This window comes from Balaenoptera physalus (assembly GCF_965194825.1).
Source record: "Balaenoptera physalus genome assembly, chromosome: 4".
Taxonomy (NCBI): domain Eukaryota; kingdom Metazoa; phylum Chordata; class Mammalia; order Artiodactyla; family Balaenopteridae; genus Balaenoptera; species Balaenoptera physalus.
In genome coordinates, this window is record NC_138891.1 from 123,462,631 (window position 1) to 123,483,242 (window position 20,612).

Consider the following 20,612-nt stretch of genomic DNA (forward strand, 5'->3'; position numbering starts at 1 on the left):
CTCAGTTTGCATCAATATATTTTCATTTTGCTCTTATTTAATTTGTTCAAGTTGCAAGTTTTGGTAGTATATTTCCTAACATAAATCCTCCTTGCCCTCCTAGGATGGTGATGACAGTTAACAATGATTGAGTACTGCATGCATGTCAGGCACTATTCTAAGGACACGGCAGAAATTAGTTTGGTATCTTTATCTTCTCTGTTTTACTAACCAAGCCAGAAATGTTTAAGCAGTGAGTTGCGAGAACCAGCCAGGTTGGTTCTAGGACACATCCTCTTAACTGCTCTGCTATACTTGTCATCATTTTCTGCTTAATAATCAGTTCTAGAAATCTGGCCAGAATTTCTATGTTTACCAGTTTATAAATTGTAAAAATTTCTATAAATTTTGGCATATATTTTATGCCAATTTAAACAAAATATTGCTTTGTCACTCTTTATAATTCCATATTGGTAATTATTCTGATATTACTAGAAGAATAATTAAATGTAATTTATACAGAATAGGAATTAGACTCATGTAGGTTATATGTGTGCTTCAGATAGTATTTATTGTAATAAGAAAGGTTGGAAACAACCTAAATGTTTGTCAGTTAGAGACTGTTCAAATACTTCGTGGTGAATATATACAATGGGAAAGTATGCACCATGAAAAAGATTGAGGCAGCTCTAAATGCTCTTTTATGGCTTCCAGCTAATACCTAGTGTAAATTGAAAAGGTAAAATTACACACAGTTAGTATGCTATCCTTTGTTTAAAAATAATTCACTTTCACACATACATGCTGGCATATGCCTACAGTATCTCTTGGAAACAAGGCAAAAATATGCAACAGTAATTGTCTCTCTGATAGATAACTAAATATCCTACAGACAGTGGAAGGGAGAGTCACTTTTCCCTCTCTACCCTTTTGTATTAGTCTGTACTGTATGCTAACAAGCTAAAAATCAAAAAGATTATTAAAACCAAAAATAAAGATTTTAGGACAACTCACCATTTTCTCATGTTACTCCTTCATTTCTTTTCAATAATGTTTATTTTATCCTTTCTAGTTTAAAGTTCTTTGCTTATCCGTTTATTTTTGGTAAGAAAGTATACAATTAAAATCCAAATTCACTATCTTTTCTATCTTTTCTTTGCATTCTGTTTCATTTCTTCACAGATCTGTACCTGTTATTAAAATAATTAAAAATAAAATCTGTTTTTTGAATCACTTTTCTGCTCAGAATCATCAATAGCCATGCTTTTCAAACAGTATCATCCTCTATGTCATCAAGAGCATTGGTATCATGAAGAATTTTTTAAAAGAATCAATTGAAGAATAACAACAACAGCAAACAACCAAGAAAAAAAAAAAAACAAAACTAAAATCTAATGATGAAGTGCTTCTTCATCATCTCTACTATTATATAGCTCTTGCTTCCTTGGAGCCCCAAAACAGAGGATGTTGTTGAACATGTTTGAACCACCAGCTCCAACAGACATTTGAATTTTAAAGATGTAAAAAGAGTTCTTCACTGTTGACTTCTAGATTTTCTTCAAAATTTTGTGTGTTTATGTGAGGTACCTACATACTCAAACAAAAGCAACAACATCACACCTGCCACCTGATCAAAGTGTTTTATTAGCCTTAATATTTTTCTTTTCAGGTCTCAACATTTGTGAGGTCTGTTAAATATTTGAGCCATTGTTGGGTTTTTGTTGTTTGCATTCTTTTAAATGTAATCCTAGTTTACTTGATTTTAAAGAACTAATTTCATCATCATATGATTACGAAACCACTACAGTATCAAATAGGATACACTCACTGCCCTAATATGACCAGTGCTTCACCATTACGTCCTGCCCTCACTCCCTCATCCTGAACCCCTGACAACCACTGATCTTTTTACTGTCTCTATAGTTTTGTTTTGTTTTGTTTTTTTCCAGAATGTCATTTAGTTGGAATTACACAGTATGTAACCTTTTCAGATTGACTTATTTACCTAGCAATATGCATTTAAAGTTCTTCTATGTCTTTCTTTGGCTTGAGAGTTCACTTCTCTTTATTGCTGAGTAATATTCAACTGTATGGATGTACCACAGTTTGTTTATCCATTTACCTGTCGAAAGACATCTCAGTTTGTTCCAGTTTTTGGCAATTATGAACAGAACTTCTGCACAGATGTTTCTGTGGACATAAGTTTTCAGCTCATTTGGGTAAACACATAGGGCACAATTGTGGGATTGTATGGTAAGACTATATTCCTGGGTAGTTGAAAACACCCATTCCTTCCTAATTTTTTTTCGTGTGCCATATTTGTAATCTGTATGATGAGTACATCATTCTCAACACTTATATCTCACTTCATTCTTTATCATCAGCAAATGGCTTCCTTGTTTTTCTTTCTTTTGTTTATTTTTTGTGCTACAAAACCTTGCAGTAAAATTTCTACTCACAATTATGATAAATTACACTTAATTTCAGATTTTAGACATCTAACAAAATGACATGGATAAGAAATTATAAGTGAAAATAATCATGCATATATGTTACAATATTGTTCTTTTTAAACTATTTTCTTGAAAACATAAATATATGAAATATACGTCAATGGTTACATTATAGTTAAAATCATATAAATTCAGAGACATTTGAAACTAAACGTATCTTATATATAAATTTTATCTTCCAGATTTTGATAAAGAAGCAATGTTATTTTTCAAATACAACATGTTTTTATTTAATGTTATTTTTAAAATAAAAATATATATTTTAATGTGTATGGCTAATTAGGGGGAAGAAGCTACTTCATGTCATAACTTATATTTAATGAAATAATTTTCATTTATTTTCCAAAAGAAACTGCATAATCAAATTGAAAATTTGAACTACTTTTGTGAAATATTTTGATGAGGAAAAGAATTCTAGACAAAATGGAATTTCTTCTTTCTATTTTTTCTGAACAATATATGACTAGATGAATTTAAATGGAAAAAAATTCTTAGTGGTATTCTTATTCTGACCAAGCTGGATCAGAATCCAGGGGTGGCAGGATTTTGTGGAGATTTTAACCATGTTCCATAAAGCATCCTTTTTTACATTTCATAGGTAAGATTTTTTTTTTCTTTATTTTTCTAGGAAAGATGGATCAAAAGAACCAATAGTGGAGATGAGAACAGAGGATGAAAGAATTACTAATCATGAAGATGGGAGCCCAGTAAATGAGCCAAATGAAACCACACCACTAACAGAACCTGAGTATGTAGCTTGAAATGCTTAATTATTCTTGGATAAGTATTTGTAAAGGGATGAACACATTATAATTATTTCTAGCACATATTGACAAATAACATCATTTTAAAAACAATGGTGTTTCTTCTTCAATGAAAGTACATGTGAATATCTAAAATCCATTTTCTATTGAGATATTTCACATGAAGATTTTGTACCATCAGAGAAAAATCTCCTGTTCACAAATATATTCAGAAGTTTATGCAAAAATATCAAAATGATGCAAGCATGTCAAATAGTTGGATTTTCCTACACTAATCTTATTGTTTAAAAAAGTAATACTTGCAAAATGTGATTGATTTTTACTGAAATAAAAATGTGTCAGAAAATTAGCTATTGCTTTGAATATGAATATGACAGTCTAAAATAGAAATAGTGTGAAATAAACACATCTATACACTTCCCTTTGGAAATCAGAAGTCTTTTCAATGAAGCAAAATATTACACAACAAAACAAATTCCTATCTATTAATTAACACTGACTATGATATAATGGTGTGTATGAAGATTAGTTGAGAAAATGCCCTTACATAGAACGGGCCATATTTTGAAACCAAACCAAACCAAAACAAGATGATTTAATAACTACTCTGGTTCTCAATTAAAGAAAAGAAATACTCAACGTAAAAATAATAGCATTAACAGTAATCTTTAAAAATACAATTTAACATAAATATAAATAGTGAATAAATATATATGCAAAAGTACACCATCCAAGAATTAGTTGGCAACACTGGTTAATTACAAATTTAATACATAGTTTTGTGAGTAAGAGATATATTAAGCATTATGCTAACCTCCCATTCAAGCTCTAAATTTCTGTATATTTTGCTGCTAGAAATAACCCATTTTTTTATAATCCTTTATTATCAATGTTTTCAGTATTTAGGAATGGGAGAAAAGAACTCTGAATGCACTATTTATAGTAAACATAAAAGAGAGCCTGCCCTAGTAGGTACAAAGTAAATGTTACTTCACTCCAGCAATGAAATAACTTACTTTCGATTGGTTAGTTTTCGCATAATAGCTTTGACTTTCAAAAGACATGGCTTTCTCTTCTCATTCAGAAACATAAAAGAAATTACAAATAAATCCCAGAGGAGCTAGCATAGTAGCATTCACTACTCCATAAAATGGTGAGGCTGAAGTCACGGAGGTGAATTAGAATTCTATTTGTAACTTAATTTTTTTGATGTGAAAAAATTACTTTGTCAAAGGAGGAAATACTGCCTTCAAAACCATATGCACAAGATGTAATAATAAAGCATTGAGTTTAGGCTGGTAGAAAAAACTCTAAATCTTGATTTATTGTCATCATAGTATGATTTGTAAAGCTGTCTTAATATTAAGAAACAAAGGTTGTTATTGCTTCATAGGTTACAATTGGAAACTCTCAAAAAAGTGGTATAAAATTACAAAAGTATCAAGAAAAAATAATAGTGAAAAGAGATCAATTAAAGAAACATATATAATAAATATAAAAAAGTGGAAAAGTCCTGAAATATATCTGTTGGCATTAAGTTCCAAAGAATATTACTAATTCACCCAGCTTTTGAATTTTATGTAACAGATATGGCAGCATCTGTTGATTGTTTTTACTTGAAAAACTGGAGTACTAGTAAATCAGCTAGTTAACATATAAAATTATTTTGGCTTTTTCATAATCCAAAACACTTCATTATATTTTTAATACATCAGAAGGTTATTAAGCCAAAGCCACTGTATAATGAACAATTTGGTGCATCCAAATCTGCAAATGCATTGTTTCATTCATTATTATTCATTACATCACATTTTTACAGTAGACAATATTGTATTATTATCTTTTAGATTATATTTCTGTCAATTTGATATTTAGCAAATCTGATTTTTTTCATTCTAATAATTGTACTCTATTTCCTTCTACAAAACAATAACTTAAATGTTGAGATACCACTTAAAGTGCCTTAGCCAATTGTTTATTATTTTTCTATTCTTTTCCAGAAAATTGCCTTTAAAAGAAGAAAATGGGAAAGAAGTCCTAAATCCAGAAACTATAGAAATTAAGGTTTCTAATGACATCATTCAATCAAAAGAAGACGACAGCAAAGCATAACACCAAGATCACAGAGTCTTTAACAATGAATGCTACAAAGAGCATTTAGATTGCAGTGACCCTATGACCAAAACTATTCCATTGACCTTAATTTCTTGGGAAACTTCTAGCTTGGAATAGCTTGTACACATATACATATGATCAAATACTCCTGCCCATGGTCCATTTCCTTTTGTTGTTGTGTTGTTGCTGTTGTTGTTTCTTTTGTTATGAATTTCAATATAGAGACCTGACCGGCACCAACTCTTGGGTATCAATTTGACTCTATGATTGAAGTACTGCAATTTATTATATGGATAAAGTGCTCTATTTCTTAAGAACTATATTTCATAACACAACCTCTCCACAAGTAGGGGTTTAAGGAAAAACAAACAAAACAAAATCTTTGTGAGTTAAATGTATAAGAAAGCCCTGCATGTTTTTTAATCCAATCTTGGGCAAATAGATTATTAAAGTGGATTTCAGTTTAAGATGAAAATACTTAATAAAGGTTACACTTTTCATCCAGAGAATTTCAGGGAACTTAGGCTTGAAGGAGCCAGTTATCTTTAGCAGATGTTAAATATGAGAGAAACTTTGGAAAACTCTTTTTAAGTTATAATTACAATGCTACTTCAAAGTTGAATTTTTAATAGACTGAAGTGCCAGATCAAAATCATTACCCATTTAAATGAATATTAGTTGTGTGTAAAATTAGATTAGAAAGAGTCCATAAATCTCTATCTCTTATACATGCCATATTCACTCACAATGGATTACACACAAAGGAAATGTATTGCAAGTGAAAATAATATTGATTTCTGCCCTCAGCTTCAAATAAAGTAAATTGAAATGGGAACAATATCAATGTTGTCTTGATATACTTATAAATATGTGATTACCTTTTACTTTTTAAAATAATTTTATCAAAAATGAGTCTTTAGTGTTCAAATACTTCGAATCATATCCTCAGATACAGTTTTGCCCATTGTTTTAGATAATCTTTGTTTAAAACCTCATTTTCCCAGTGTTATAGGTCAATCCTTATATGTAACTGGCTAATGGGAATTAAAATCCTTAGTGGTTAAATTATGGCGAAATTGACATTTAGACATTGCCATAAAAGTGTCAATGATGAACAATTGAATTGCCACTATCTGTTTTTATTCTGGATGTTGTAGCTAGAAGTCATTTTAAGATTTTGATAAACAACTTGGGTTGAAGAAATTCCTTAACTATTCAACACAAACTTTCTAATGTCACTTATTAGTAATATATACCAGAATAAAATATTTATTAACTTCCAAGCTATGCAAGCTCCCAGAGGTAAAAGGCTGAAACATGATTTTCACTTATATGTAAGGTAAAAAGAAAATGTATTTATGATTATAAATATACATACCAATTGGGAGCAGGTTTTAGATTATTTCTTACCCTAGAGAGCCAAAGGTTTCTTTAGGCCCCATCACATTCATAACTTCTTGTTTCAGGTGGTATCATAGCTCAAACTTGCACTGGTTATGGAATGCAGACCAGTAGAACACTGGAGGAAAGTCTTAGTGCAGAGTGACCTGCTTTAGGGTATCTCTCTATGGAGATTATTTGATAAATATTAAATATAATATTAATGTCACTCATGAACACTTTTATTTACAAAGTGCTTGAAACTGTCAACCAAGGTGAGATGACTAATTCTCCAAAACTATGGTTATCAGAGGACAGAACCTGCCCATCTGCAGTTCAGACACTAAATCTCTACAGTGTCCTTGCCATAATTTACAGGGTTATATGATGTAGGAATCTCTCCTTGCTATATTTTCAGGAATATTCTGAAGAAAAAAATTCCTGTGCCTACCTAGGAATTTGAGTAGTAATTATCCAACTGGTCTTTTGATGGATTTGACTGTTGCTGTTTAAGTTATGTTTGTCCGATCATCTGTTTGCTTTATTTTACTGTTTTATCCCTTTCGCATGAATGTGCTAAAACTAATCAAAATACTTGAATTGGTTTGTGCAGAGTAACCAAGCTTAGCAAAGTGTCCATGAAGCAGTAGGCATGGATACTAATTTTTCCTGGATAGGGCTACGAGGTTTTAAAGTAATTATGGTGAAAGAATTAGGAAAACTGAGAAAGCAATTTAGCATGTTTACTATTGTTATATCCACGCTATACTTCAAGAGCAGAGAAATCATAATAAAAAACAAAGATTGTTTTTCCCTCAGTTTGAAAGTCCTGTTTCTCGCATTTCTTTGGGCTTTCTATGTAAAGCAGTTTAATTAAATATTTCTTATATATATATATATATATATATATATATATACACATATATATACATACGTATGCTGTTAAATTTCTTGCCACTAATGTGGAGTAATGATCTGAAGTTAACAGATAATCTGGAACTAACTGTAAACAGACTGTTTCAAGTGCACTGTTTCAATTGTCTGAGTGGTCCTTACCTTTTGTCCTTGAACTCTATGCCCTGCAAGAGCAAGGCAATACTGTGATAAACATTTTTTTTTCTTTTTACATTTCAATGGAATGCTCCAAATGACTCTACTTATAAAAGTTTCCAAATAAGAGCTGGCTTGTAGTAAATTGTAAAATATGAGTAGAATTGAAATGATCTGTTTCTTATTTTTCATTCTTATTCTAGACTAAACATATCCATACAACTGTATAAATGTTATTTTTACTGTCTAAGAGTACACTTAAACATTAATATAAAATGTCAAAATATTGAAATGAATATAAGTAGTGTTAAATAATCAGAACCCTATGCTACTTTAAAAAAGAAGCAAAGATATCACTGAAAATATTGGTATTTCTTGATAGGTTATGTGCAATTAGGCAATGACAATCTATATCCAATAACATATAAGAGGGAACAATAATATCAGCATTTTAGCAGTATTTTGTTTATAAAACTGGCACAAATTTATGTATCAACATATTTTACAATGATCTGCAAAGAAATGTAAGAATTTTGATTTATTATTTTCATGGGTTGATTTATGGCCATTCTATTGATACTAATGTCTAACATTAATGTAATGTTTCTCGAGTTTTACTTCATTTTTTACTATTAATACCTATGAAAACATTTTTTCAAAGACTATTTGATCCAGCAAAGTTTACATGAAACTTGGTCTTTGAATTAAACATTTTATAAACAGAAAGTTTTTATTAATCAAATTATTTGAGTGCCAACAATTAATTGGAACTTTATACTCACACCTTAAGTTTATGCTTCTTATTTTAAATATTTAAGATGTATTTGTGCCTTTGGATTAGCATGACATTCTGCTTTATTAAAAGAAAAAAAACTGCAATCTTTCTTGATATATTTCGCTTATATCTATGACACTTGTATGTTACTCTCTTATTTACATTTAGTGAATAAGCTCAGTTCAGACTACTTCACCTTCAATACAAAATCTCAATGAAACAAATTATACTGTGTAACTTATTTCCACTCATGGCAAAGCAATTATTTTAATGCACACACAAAATATACTTAATTTGTTCTTGTTGTTCTAGACAATAAATACATTCTAGATACTGTTGAAATTGAATTTTACTAGTTTTAAGACAAAGACAACAGACACTTTTTAAAATAGGGTAAATTATTGTGGTGTCACTTGAGTCTGCATTATTCCTGTTATATATCTGATTGGGGATTATAAATCATCCTTCACTGTTGATGATAAGACACACTGATGAAAATATCTACAGCTGAAGTGATAGGAAGAATAATCTCCATTTCTTAATTTTAGGAAATATTGGAATAGCATATTACAATTACTTATTAAATTTGCAATATTCTTTATCACAGAGAATAATGTAAATGCTCAACTTCAATCCCTCCAAGTGCTTATTCAACAGACTTTATGAGTAGATGAAAATACATTTTTTACATGAGATGGTTTGCATTACTTATCTTTAGAGAGAAAAGATTTGCATCTTCTTATTAACCCTTTGAAGCATTATTGCATTGTCTTTCACACTGAAATCACATATGGATGTGTTAGCATATGCCAAAATTCAACTGTGGAAGGTCATGGAAATGAAGTGCTTCAATCCTAAAATGAAAATCTCTCAAAAAAGTCTTCTACTTACAGGCTTAATAATGTTCTGAGATGAAATGATTACATGTGTAACTGAGCCTAGATGTAGTAGTTGCTGAACAAATATAATTTCCTTCCAAGTCCCTCTTCTCCTTTTTTAAAAATTGCATTTTCCCATGTCGATGCAGCTATTTAACAACATTATACAGAGTGCTAATAATTTCTTCTCATAGACTCATATTATATGCAATGCTTAATATTTATTTGATAACATATTTAATATTCTTGGAAAAATAGTTTATTATTCACTATAGGATTTTATCAATACCTTAACTACATTAATTGGTACCACCACTTTAATTTTTTAATAATATTTTCAGAATTTTGATCACATGATGTTCATAATTAATATAAAGATTGCCCATACAAATTTAATATTACCACTTATTTTAATTGTTTTCCAAAATTAAAATGTATACCTTTTAGCATCTGGTTTTAGCCTTCCTTGGAAAAGAATAAGCAAAGCAATGACTGTTGGAGCATTTCAAATCACAACCAGGCATAGGAGAATAGAGGAGCAAAGAACTGAAAGAATCCAGAAAGGCAAACAGACCTCTGACATTTGGAGTAGGTAAATAGGATCTTAGTATGAGAAGTGTTGGAGCAGGGACAAGGAAAATTGTGTAGATAAAAATTAAGGCCAATTATACTGACCCAAAGGAGAAATCCAGAGGAGAGGGTTAACATAGATAGAACCTATGATTCAATTTTGCAAGTAGGATTTTTTTTTTTACTGAACAACAAGCATTGTGTAAAATAAATGGTACTGTTAAGAGGAAACATATCTGTTCCAATTCTTAAAGGAATGTTCATGGTTTAGCATTTGCCTCTAAACTCTGTTAGGTATCTGTGAACTTAGAAATAAAGGTTAAAAAAAAATCTTATTTTTTTGGTATGTGAATTCTATGCTGTGTTCAGTATGCATTAAAACACGCTGCCTTTTATTTTCTTTAACTTATATATGCCATTCAAATTCTATATTCTTAAGTTAGCTACCACAAAGTTTTCTTATTGTTTCAATAGAGTATGTTCCTATGAAATGCTGTATATATATGTCTAAACTGTAAAAATTATACTGCAAATGTTGAAGTTTTGTATTTATGAGAGACATTGAAAGTATGGCTTAACAGTATATCAAAATTGTCACTCTTTGCCATTTGTATATTAATAGTAAAAATACTTTTACTTTAATAAAGTGTTGCATTTATGTTTATTTTGAATAATATCTCTGCAGTGAGAGAGCTTATGACTTGACAAATATTTTGTATTTAAAAAAAAAAATTGCCAAACCTATCTCTATATATTCAAAAGAAGAGAATGCTTTATGTCATCTTGCCTCACCCTGAGTCAGTCTTTTGGCTTCTACACTGAGCCCAGTCAGAGAATTTAATGAATAAACAGTTGGTAAGAGCAGTGGTTCTCAGAACGTGGTCCCCAGATGAGCAGCATCAACACCACCTGGGAACTTGTTAGAAATGGAAGCTTCTGGACCCAACCACGGACCTAGTAAATCAGAATAATCTGGGAGAAGGGCCCAGGGTCTGTCTTTTAATAAGCCTTTCTGATAATTCTGACGTACACAAAAATTTGATACGCACTGGGTTAAAAGACACACTTTTAATGATAAGCCAGTATTCACTTCTAGTTCATGTTGGAATTTTATTTCTCATATAGATTATCTTCTTTTAGGATTTTGTGAGTTAAAAGCGAAGAGAAGCTAATGACATCTCACAAGCTTTTACAAAGTGTTTTCTTTCTTTTTATTTTTATAACCAGTGTAAATTTAACTCATTCTTAAAATGAAAAAAAAAAAGCTGAATTTTCACAAGGGGGCAATTTTCAATATAAGCTTTACAAATTGCCCAAAGTACATATACATATAGAATAAAAATAACATTAAATAAGCTTTGAAGGGTGAAAAAATGGGGACAGATATATTTTGTGTTTGTTCTCTTAGTATCTTATATTTAATGAAAGAATAGTTATAATAAAATGCAAAATATGTCATGAGAAATAGACCAAAACCAAGTCGCTGATATATGAAGAGAATTGACTAGTTAATCCTGTTAATATTTTAGAGTTTCTTCTATTTCTTTCTAACCCAAGCCACTGCCTCCATAAATCCTCTTTACTTGTGGTGCAAGTAATGAATGTATGTCTCCTAAGATTCATGTCATACATGGAGTTAGCATGTTAAATTTCTTTTTAAATTTCTTTCTTTTCTGAAAGATTTTTTTCAATACACAACTTAGAATGTTCTCAAAATAAAAATAATATTCTCTATGTGCAGTGTCTTGTATATGTACTTATTCTTGGCATAGCTTTGTTCTCCAAAACAAAATGTATACATTTGAGTATTACAACTTACCTGGATAACTTAAGATGGGAGAGACAACTGTACTACTGTACTAGAATAATATAAAATTTAATCAAAATTTAATTTACTGTGACTTTTTATTAATCCAGAAGGCTATAAAGGCAGATGTTTCTAGTACTAAGGCATATTAGTGTTTGGAAAAAGATTAACTTGATGATTCAGTTCATATCAACGTCTGCTCTTCCATCTCCAATTTTCACATTCCCTACTGGATCAGTTTAATCTTACTTTTGCCTATCATAAGCATGATCAATGTCTAAAACTGACCAGCAAGATTGAAGAAAGAGTATATAGAAGAAAAATTGATTACCAAAATCAATCCAAAACATTTGTATACTATCACATCTGGAGATCAAGTCATTACAAATTCTCATGGAAGGGTCGTTTATAAATGGAGAGTTTTAGATGGAAGTTGCAATTTTCTTTATACTTGGAGACATTGACTAGGAGAAGAAAATAGTCATCTTATTTGTAAGCAAGGACCCAAACTTTGTAAAATACATACTCAAGATACTCAAGGGGGGTTGCAGAAGCTTTATCATCAAGCTTGATTATGTGAAGCTCCTCTTCCAATTCTAACCAAAACACCCTCTGAAAAGCATAAATGCAACTTTCACTAACTCAGAAACCAAGAAATTCACATTTATACTCACCAGGAAAGAAAAAAAAAAAAAAAAAAAAGATGAAGGAAGAATTGCCCACAAAATTGCAGTGGGAATAGAACTGGGATCATTGAAGTAATAATAGGAAATAGATAAGAACCTAGATATTGGAATTAGAATACACCCAGGCTCACATACCAATTCCTACTACCTATTGCTAGCTCTGAACTTGAACAATTTATACACAAATTTAGAACTTGACTTTCTCATCAATAAAATAACGATTCTAAAGTGAGTAATATTTATCTCCATGAGTCGATGTAAGGATTTATTGAGATAATGTTTATGAAGTTCTTTAAGCAGTGTCTACCACACAAAATGCCAGATAAATGGTAGTTATGATTATCTCTATACCTGTCATATTTCAACACTGTGTTAGGAAGCTATTTCATATCCTTTAGAGACAAACCATAAATAAAGTCAATGGTTTCATAATATATAACTTCATAAATTATTTAATAGGCTAAATTTGAGCCTGAAAAAGTAGAAAGAATGGCTTTCCATTTTATTACTTCTATTTTTGTTTCAGTTATCTATTGCTGAATAACAAATCAAACCCAAATGTAATAGTTTAAAACATCAACAGTGTAATATTTGCCATGACTATGTGTGCTACCTTGACTTAGCTTGGCAATTATTTTGTTCCATGCGGTGTAGTGGAGCTCATTTATGTGACTACTGCCTTATAAGAGGGAATCTTAAAAATGGAAGCTCCAATGTGTACATACTTACCAAGCCTTTTTTCATCACACTTGCGATGTCCAAATGGTTAAATAAAGTCATGTGAACAAACACATCATCAAAGTGTGAGCATAGGAGTTGTAAACAAGAGTATGATTTGTTGAATACCACCTGTGTTATAGTATGGAACTATCCTCCTTTTGTTTCCTAATGCTTCACGTCTTTTCCACATGCAAAATTCACTCACCCCTTCCCAAGACTTCCAAAACCTTATCTCATCATGTTATCAGGATCAGGTTTAAATTTCAGAATTTATTCAACTAAATGAATTCCACGTTCTGATAAGGTTCCTCAAGCTGTATACATTAAGAGCACCTTTTTAGTGCTGAAGCCTGGACACAAAAAACACAACTGCTCCCAGAAAACCCTACAGAGAGTTGTGAGACAGGGGCAGGAAAATAACAATAGACCAATAGACGCTGCCATTCAAAAATTAAGGAGGGAGGAAATGAGGGCATTTGACAATTTCTTCTCTGTAGAATCTCTGAAGTCCAGCCAATCAAGAGTTACTACTGACAGTCTCCAACTTTCTACTGTTTGACTTAGGATTTTTTGACCTTATGATGGTGCAAAAGCGATAGGCATTCAGTATCTACTGTACTTCCAATTGCAAATTTTATCTTTGCCCCGGCTAGCAATAGGTAATACAATCCTCTCAGGTGACACTGGACAGCTGCAGGGGCCACAGCTCACACTCGGCCACAGGATCATGAGGGTGCACGATGAATACACTTACAATCATTCTGTACCCATACAACTGTTCTGTTTTTCACTTTCAGTATAGTATTCAATAAATTACATAAAATACTCAACACTTTATTATAAAATAGGCTTTGTATTCGATGACTTTGCCCAAGTGTAGGCTCATGTAAATATTCTGAGCGTATTTAAGGTAGGCTAGGCTAAGCTATGATATTTTGTAGGTTAGGTGTATTAAATGCATTTTCAATTTATGATACTTAACGATGGGTTTATTAGGATCTAACCTCATGGTAAGTCCAGGAAGAAATGTAATTCCCCCTTCCTTCACTATAGGGGATTTTCCGCAATTTAGATCTGGTTCTACTCCCTGGAAGTGGTTACTAAAATTATTCTTCTCAGTGACTCTTAGGGTGACTTTTGATATCTTTGCTTTTATGTAGAAAATGATGTGTGGTTATGAGTAAATTTTTTGGCCTGCTTCCTGACCAGATGTATTTAGTACCTAGAAATCTATTTTCATTTAAACTAAGCCCATTGACTTCAAGCTGATAAAAGTCCTTTAAAAAGAGTGTGAGTTTTGTATGTGTTAAATTGTAATCCACCACATTAGACAAAATTCACACTTTCAAATCTCTCTGAGACATTTCCCTCTCTATATAAGGATACAAAATGGGATGAATTGTAAATTCCCTTAAGAGTCTTAAAAGCTCATTTGTCCAGTTAAGAAACTTTACAAGGCACTTCATTAAATTACTGATACCTTAACAAAGGACACATTTGATTTGATTTTGCATCTCAAGACTATGTTTTACTAGTAATACCCTGACTTTGATGTTTGTCTTTATGTTATGTATTATTTTTTAACATCTTTATTGGAGTATAATTGCTTTACAATGTTGTGTTACTTACTGCTGTATAACAAAATGAATAAGCTATATGTATACATATATTCCCATATCCCCTGCCTCTTGTGTCTCCCCTCCCGCCTTCCCTATCCCACCCCTTTAGGTGGATACAAAGCATTGAGCTGATCTCCCTGTGCTATGCAGCTGCCTCCCACTAGCTATTTTACATTTGGTAGTGTATATATGTCCATGCCACTCTCGCACTTCGTCCCAGCTTACCCTTACCCCTCCCCGTGACCTCAAGTCCATTATCTGCGTCTGCATCTTTATTCCTGTCCTGCCCCTAGGTTCTTAAGAACATTTTTTTTTTTTTTTTTTTTAGATTCCATATATATGTGTTAGCATCCGGTATTTGTTTTTCTCTTTCTGACTTACTTCACTCTGCATGACAGTCTCTAGGTCCATCCACCTCACTACAAATAACTCAATTTCGTTTCTTTTTATGGCTGAGTAATATTCCATTATATATATGTGTCACATCTTCTTATCCATTCATCTGTTGATGGGCACTTAGGTTGATTCCATGTCCTGGCTATTGTAAATAGTGCTGCAATGAACAACGTGGTACATAACTCTTTTTGAATTATGGTTTTCTCAGGGTATATGCCCAGGAGTGGGATAGCCAGGTCGTATATGGTAGTTCTATTTTTAATTTTTTAAAGAACCTCCATACTGTTCTCCATAGTGGCTGTATCAATTTACATTCTCACCAACAGTGCAAGAGGGTTCCCTTTTCTCCACACCCTCTCTAGCATTTATTATTTGTAGATTTTTTGATGATGGCCATTCTGACCAGTGTGAGGGGATACCTCATTGTAGTTTTGATTTGCATTTCTCTAATAATTAGTGATGTTGAGCATCCTTTCATGTGTTTGTTGGCAATCTGTATATCTTCTTTGGAGAAATGTCTATTTAGGTCTTCTGCCCATTTTTGGATTGGGTTGTTTGTTTTTTTGATATTGAGCTGCATGAGCTGCTTGTATATTTTTGGAGATTAATCCTTTGTCAGTTGCTTCATTTGCAAATATTTTCTCCCATTCTGAGGGTTGTCTTTTTGTCTTATTTATGGTTTCCTTTGCTGTGCAAAAGCTTTTAAGTTTCATTAGATCCTATTTGTTTATTTTTGTATTTATTTCCATTTCTCTAGGAGGCGAGCCAAAAAGGATCTTGCTGTGATTTATGTCATAGAGAGTCTGCCTATGTTTTCCTCTAAGACGTTTATAGTGTCTGGACTTATATTTAGGTCTTTAATCCATTTTAAATTTATTTTTGTGTATGGTGTTAGGGAGTGTTCTAATTTCATTCTTTAACATGTAGCTGTCCAGTTTTCCCAGCACCACTTATTGAAGATGCTGTCTTTTCTGAATTGTATATTCTTCCCTCCTTTATCAAAAATAAGGTGACCATATGTGTGTGGGTTTACCTCTGGGCTTTCTATCCCTTTCCATTGATCTATATTTCTGTTTGTGTGCCAGTATCATACTGCCTTGACTACTGTAGCTTTGTAGTATAGTCTGAAGTCAGGGAGCCTGATTCCTCCAGCTCCCTTTTTCTTTCTCAATATTGCTTTGGCTGTTCAGGGTCTTCTGTGTTTCCATACAAATTGTGAAATGTTTTTCCTAGTTCTGTGAAAAATGCTTTTGGTAGTTTGATAGGGATGGCATTGAATCTGTAGATTGCTTTGGGTAGTAGAGTCATTTTCACAATGTTGATTCTTCCAATCCAAGAACATAGTATATCTCTCCATCTGTTTGTATCATCTTTGATTTCTTTCATCAGTGTCTTATAGTTTTCTGCATACAGGTCTTTTGTCTCCTTAGATAGGTTTATTTCTAGGTATTTTATTCTTTTTGTTGCAGTGGTAAATGGGAGTGCTTCCTTAATTTCTCTTTCAGATTTTTCATCATTAGAGTATAGGAATGCAAGAGATTTCTGTGCATTAATTTTGTATCTTGCTACTTTACCAAATTCATTGATTAGCTCTAGTGGTTTTCTGGTAGCATCTTTAGGATTCCCTGTGTATAGTATCATGTCATCTGCAAACAGTGACAGTTTTACTTCTTCTTTTCCTTTTTGGATTCCTTTTATTTCTTTTTCTTCTCTGATTGCTGTGGCTAAAACTTCCAAAACTATGTTGAGTAACAGTGGTGAGAGTGGGCAACCTTGTCTTGTTCCTGATCTTTGTGGAAATGGTTTCACTTTTTCACCAATGAGAACAATGCTGGTTGTGGATTTGTCAATTATAGCCTTTATTATGTTGAGGTTAGTTCCATCTATGCCTACTTTCTGGAGGGTTTTATCATAAATATGTGTTGAATTTTGTCAAAAGCTTTTTCTGCATCTATTGAGATGCTCATATGTTTTTCTCCTTCAATTTGTTAATATGGTTTATCACATTGATTGATTTGCATATACTGAAGAATCCTTGCATTACTGGGATAAACCCCACTTGATCATGGTGTATGATCCTTTTAATGTGCTGTTGGATTCTGTTTGCTAGTATTTTGTTGAGGATTTTTGCATCTATGTTCATCAGTGATATTGGCCTGTAGTTTTCTTTTTTTTTGTGACATCTTTGTCTGGTTTTGGTATCAGGGTGATGGTGGCCTCATAGAATGAGTTTGGGAGTGTTCCTCCCTCTGCTATATTTTGGAAGAGTTTGAGAAGGATGGGTGTTACCTCTTCTCTACATGTTTGATAGAATTTACCTGTGAATCCTCTGGTCCTGGGCTTTTGTTTGTTGGAAGATTTTTAATCACAGTTTCAGTTTCACTGCTCGTTATTGGTCTGCTTATATTTTCTCTTTCTTCCTGGTTCAGTCTCGGAAAGTTGTGCTTTCTAAGAATTTGCCCATTTCTTCCAGCTTGTCCACTTTATTGACATATAGTTGCTTGTAGTAATCTCTCATGATCCTTCGTATTTCTGCAGTGTCAGTTGTTACTTCTCCTTTTTCATTTCTAATTCTATTGATTTGAGTCTTCTCCCTTTTTTTCTTGATAAGTGTGGCTAATGGTTTATCAATTTTGTTTATCTTCTCAAAGAACAAGCTTTTAGTTTTATTGCTATTTGCTATTGTTTCCTTCATTTTTTTTTCATTTATTTCTGATCTGATCTTTATGATTTCTTTCCTTCTGCTAAATTGTCTTTATGTTATGTATTGCTTTGAGAAACTTTGACAGCTGCAAAGTGTGAGAATGAGAGAACAAATCTTGTGAAAAATAATATCTCTCTAAAGTCTCCTTGAAAATTTCTTTAGCACATCTCTGTCTTGCAAAACCTTATTATACTAGAGAAGAAAAAAAGAGAAGTACTACTTTCATTATGCTGCCTGTGAATCTGACTGATTCACAAACTTATTTGTTACATTTTCTGCTTTCCGATTTATCACAGGCAACACATTTCCTAATTGTTTTGCCTATGCAAAACATGGTTTTCTTTGTCTCTGGTCTCTAGTAGCAATTTCCTCACTGTTCTAGCAGACTTCACCAGCAGTCTCCTTACCTACATTCAGGCCTCCTTCTCCTACACAGACAGAAAGCCAGTGCCAGATGTTTTAGGATTTTGTTACAATGGTATTTCACTTGTAGTGTATTGGTTTCTGTTTCACTTTTCTGTGTTTTAGTAGTATTAGTTTCCTATTGCTGTTGTAAGAAAGTACAAGAGGTTAGTGACTTCAAAAACACAAATTTATTATTTTACAGTTCTTGAAGTCAGACTCAGATATGGGCTTCACTGTGCTAAAATCAAGATGTCAGCAAGACTGTATTAGTTTGAAGTCTTCTAGAGTGTCTTAGTCAGTTTGGGCTGCTATAAGAAGTTACCATAGTATGGATGGCTTAAACAACGAACATTGATTTCTCACAGTTTTGGACTCTGGAAGTGCTGCAGGAAGGGGGACGCCTTCCAGAGCCTTAGAGTGAGCTCTTGTCTGACACTTGGAAATGAATTGCCTAAGGAGACACAAGTGCTGACAAAGCAAGAGATGTTACTGGAAAGGGATGCCCGGGCAGAGAGCAGCAGGGTTAGGGAAACCAGGAGAACTTCTCTGCCACATGGCTCTCAGTGTCAGGTTTTATGGTAATGGGGTTAGTGTCCGGCTTATCTCTGGCCAATCACCTTGCTTGACCCAGTCTGACTCAGTGTCCTTCCTAGTGGTATGCACATCTCTCTGCCAAGATGGATTCCAGCGAGAAGGACTCTAGGAGGTTGGCCATCTCCTCCTTCTTTTGGCCCCTCCCGAATTCTCCTGGTTAATTTTTGGGGCAGCACCATGTTCCTTTTTGGCACCTCCTGTTGTGAGACAACTCAGGCAAGTGGTCCTGGCCAAGGTGGCTGGTTTCGGTCAACAGTTCCCTAACAGAAGTCTGAGAACAAGGTGTCAGCATGGTTGGTGAGGACCGTCTTCCTAGTAATGTCTTCACATGATCTTTCCTTGGTGAAAAATCAGAGAGAGAGAGAGAGAGAGAGTTTTTATTTCTCATCCTCTTTTTAAGAGGACATTAATCTCATTATGATGGTCCCACCCTCATGATCTAATCTAACTCTAATTATCTCCCAAAGACCTCACCTCCAAATACCATCACACTGGGGATTAGGTTTTAACACATGAATTTTGAGGGGATACAAAAGTTCAGTCCATAGCACAAAGGCTGCCCACATTCCCTGACTCATTGTCCCTTTCCATCTGCAAAGCCAGCAATTGCATCACTCGGACCTCTGCTTCTGTCAACATACTTCCTTCTCTGATTCACACTCCCTGCCTCATTGGGTCCATGTGAATAAATCAACATAATCTCCCCTTCTCATGTTTTTTAATTAAGTCTGCGAAGTCTTTTTGTCAATGTAAGTCAATATATTTGTAGGTGTTAGAGATTAGGACCTGGACATACTTTAGGGACCATTATTCTGCCCACCAGTCTATGTAACAAACTATTGCAAAATATAATGCCACACTTTATGATATCATGATTTTGTGTGTTGACTTTGCTCAATTTGACGTTTTTGGTTTTTTGTTTTGTTTTGTTTTGCCTTGTTGATGTCTGGAGATCAATTAGACAGTTGCAGTCAGCTGGAAGCTCGGGAGAAACTGGAATGTGAACAATGAATGGCCTCTTATCCTCTGGGTTTTTCATCACATGACCTCAAGTCATTCTGTAGTAAAATACAAAGGTCTTTAGAGTATAGTGAATGGCTTTCAAAAGGAAGTTTTTCAGGAGCACAAGTTCCAATGTGCAATTATTTATCAAGCCTTTGCTCGCATAAATTTTGTTAATACGAAAACAGCTTCCAAATTTTGTGACCACCTGTCACTGTGAGAGAGAATTCACCAAAAGATATGATTTATTAGCAGCAACAAATAGAAGAGAGTCTACCCAAGCAGTGAAATGACTCAAAATATTAAAACTGCAATAGATAGAGGTTCTACAATTAGGAAATCATGTAATAGAAAAAAATAAATAATAATAGTAATATACATATATACTTTATCATTCATTCCCATGATATTTAGAACTAAAATTCTGATAAGCAGAAGGATGAAATGATTTTTCTTGGTTTGTAAATCTGGAAGGTGGCAGACACAAGATTCTAATTTAGATCAGTCAACTCTTATTCATTTTTTTTCATTAAGCATCACCTATAAACAAACAATATAGATTAATAAAGTTTAAAATTAATCTCAGAATATGACTGGTTTAATATACTCTCCATATAGACACTGGACTTGGTGATAAAACAATATTATTAGAATC

The 20,612-nt window shown here is 32.9% G+C and overlaps 1 protein-coding gene across 1 annotated transcript in view; it reads left to right on the forward strand.

Moving 5' to 3' along the window:
• Positions 1-14,281, forward strand: part of NCAM2 (neural cell adhesion molecule 2) — a 491,886-nt gene extending 477,605 nt beyond the window's left edge. Inside the window, exons 17-18 of the mRNA XM_082460389.1 lie at positions 3,121-3,240; positions 5,257-14,281. Coding sequence (XP_082316515.1) covers positions 3,121-3,240; positions 5,257-5,368 — 232 coding nt within the window. The 3' untranslated portion in view covers positions 5,369-14,281. The remainder of the gene's footprint in view (positions 1-3,120; positions 3,241-5,256) is intronic.
• Positions 14,282-20,612: the final 6,331 nt, after the last annotated feature.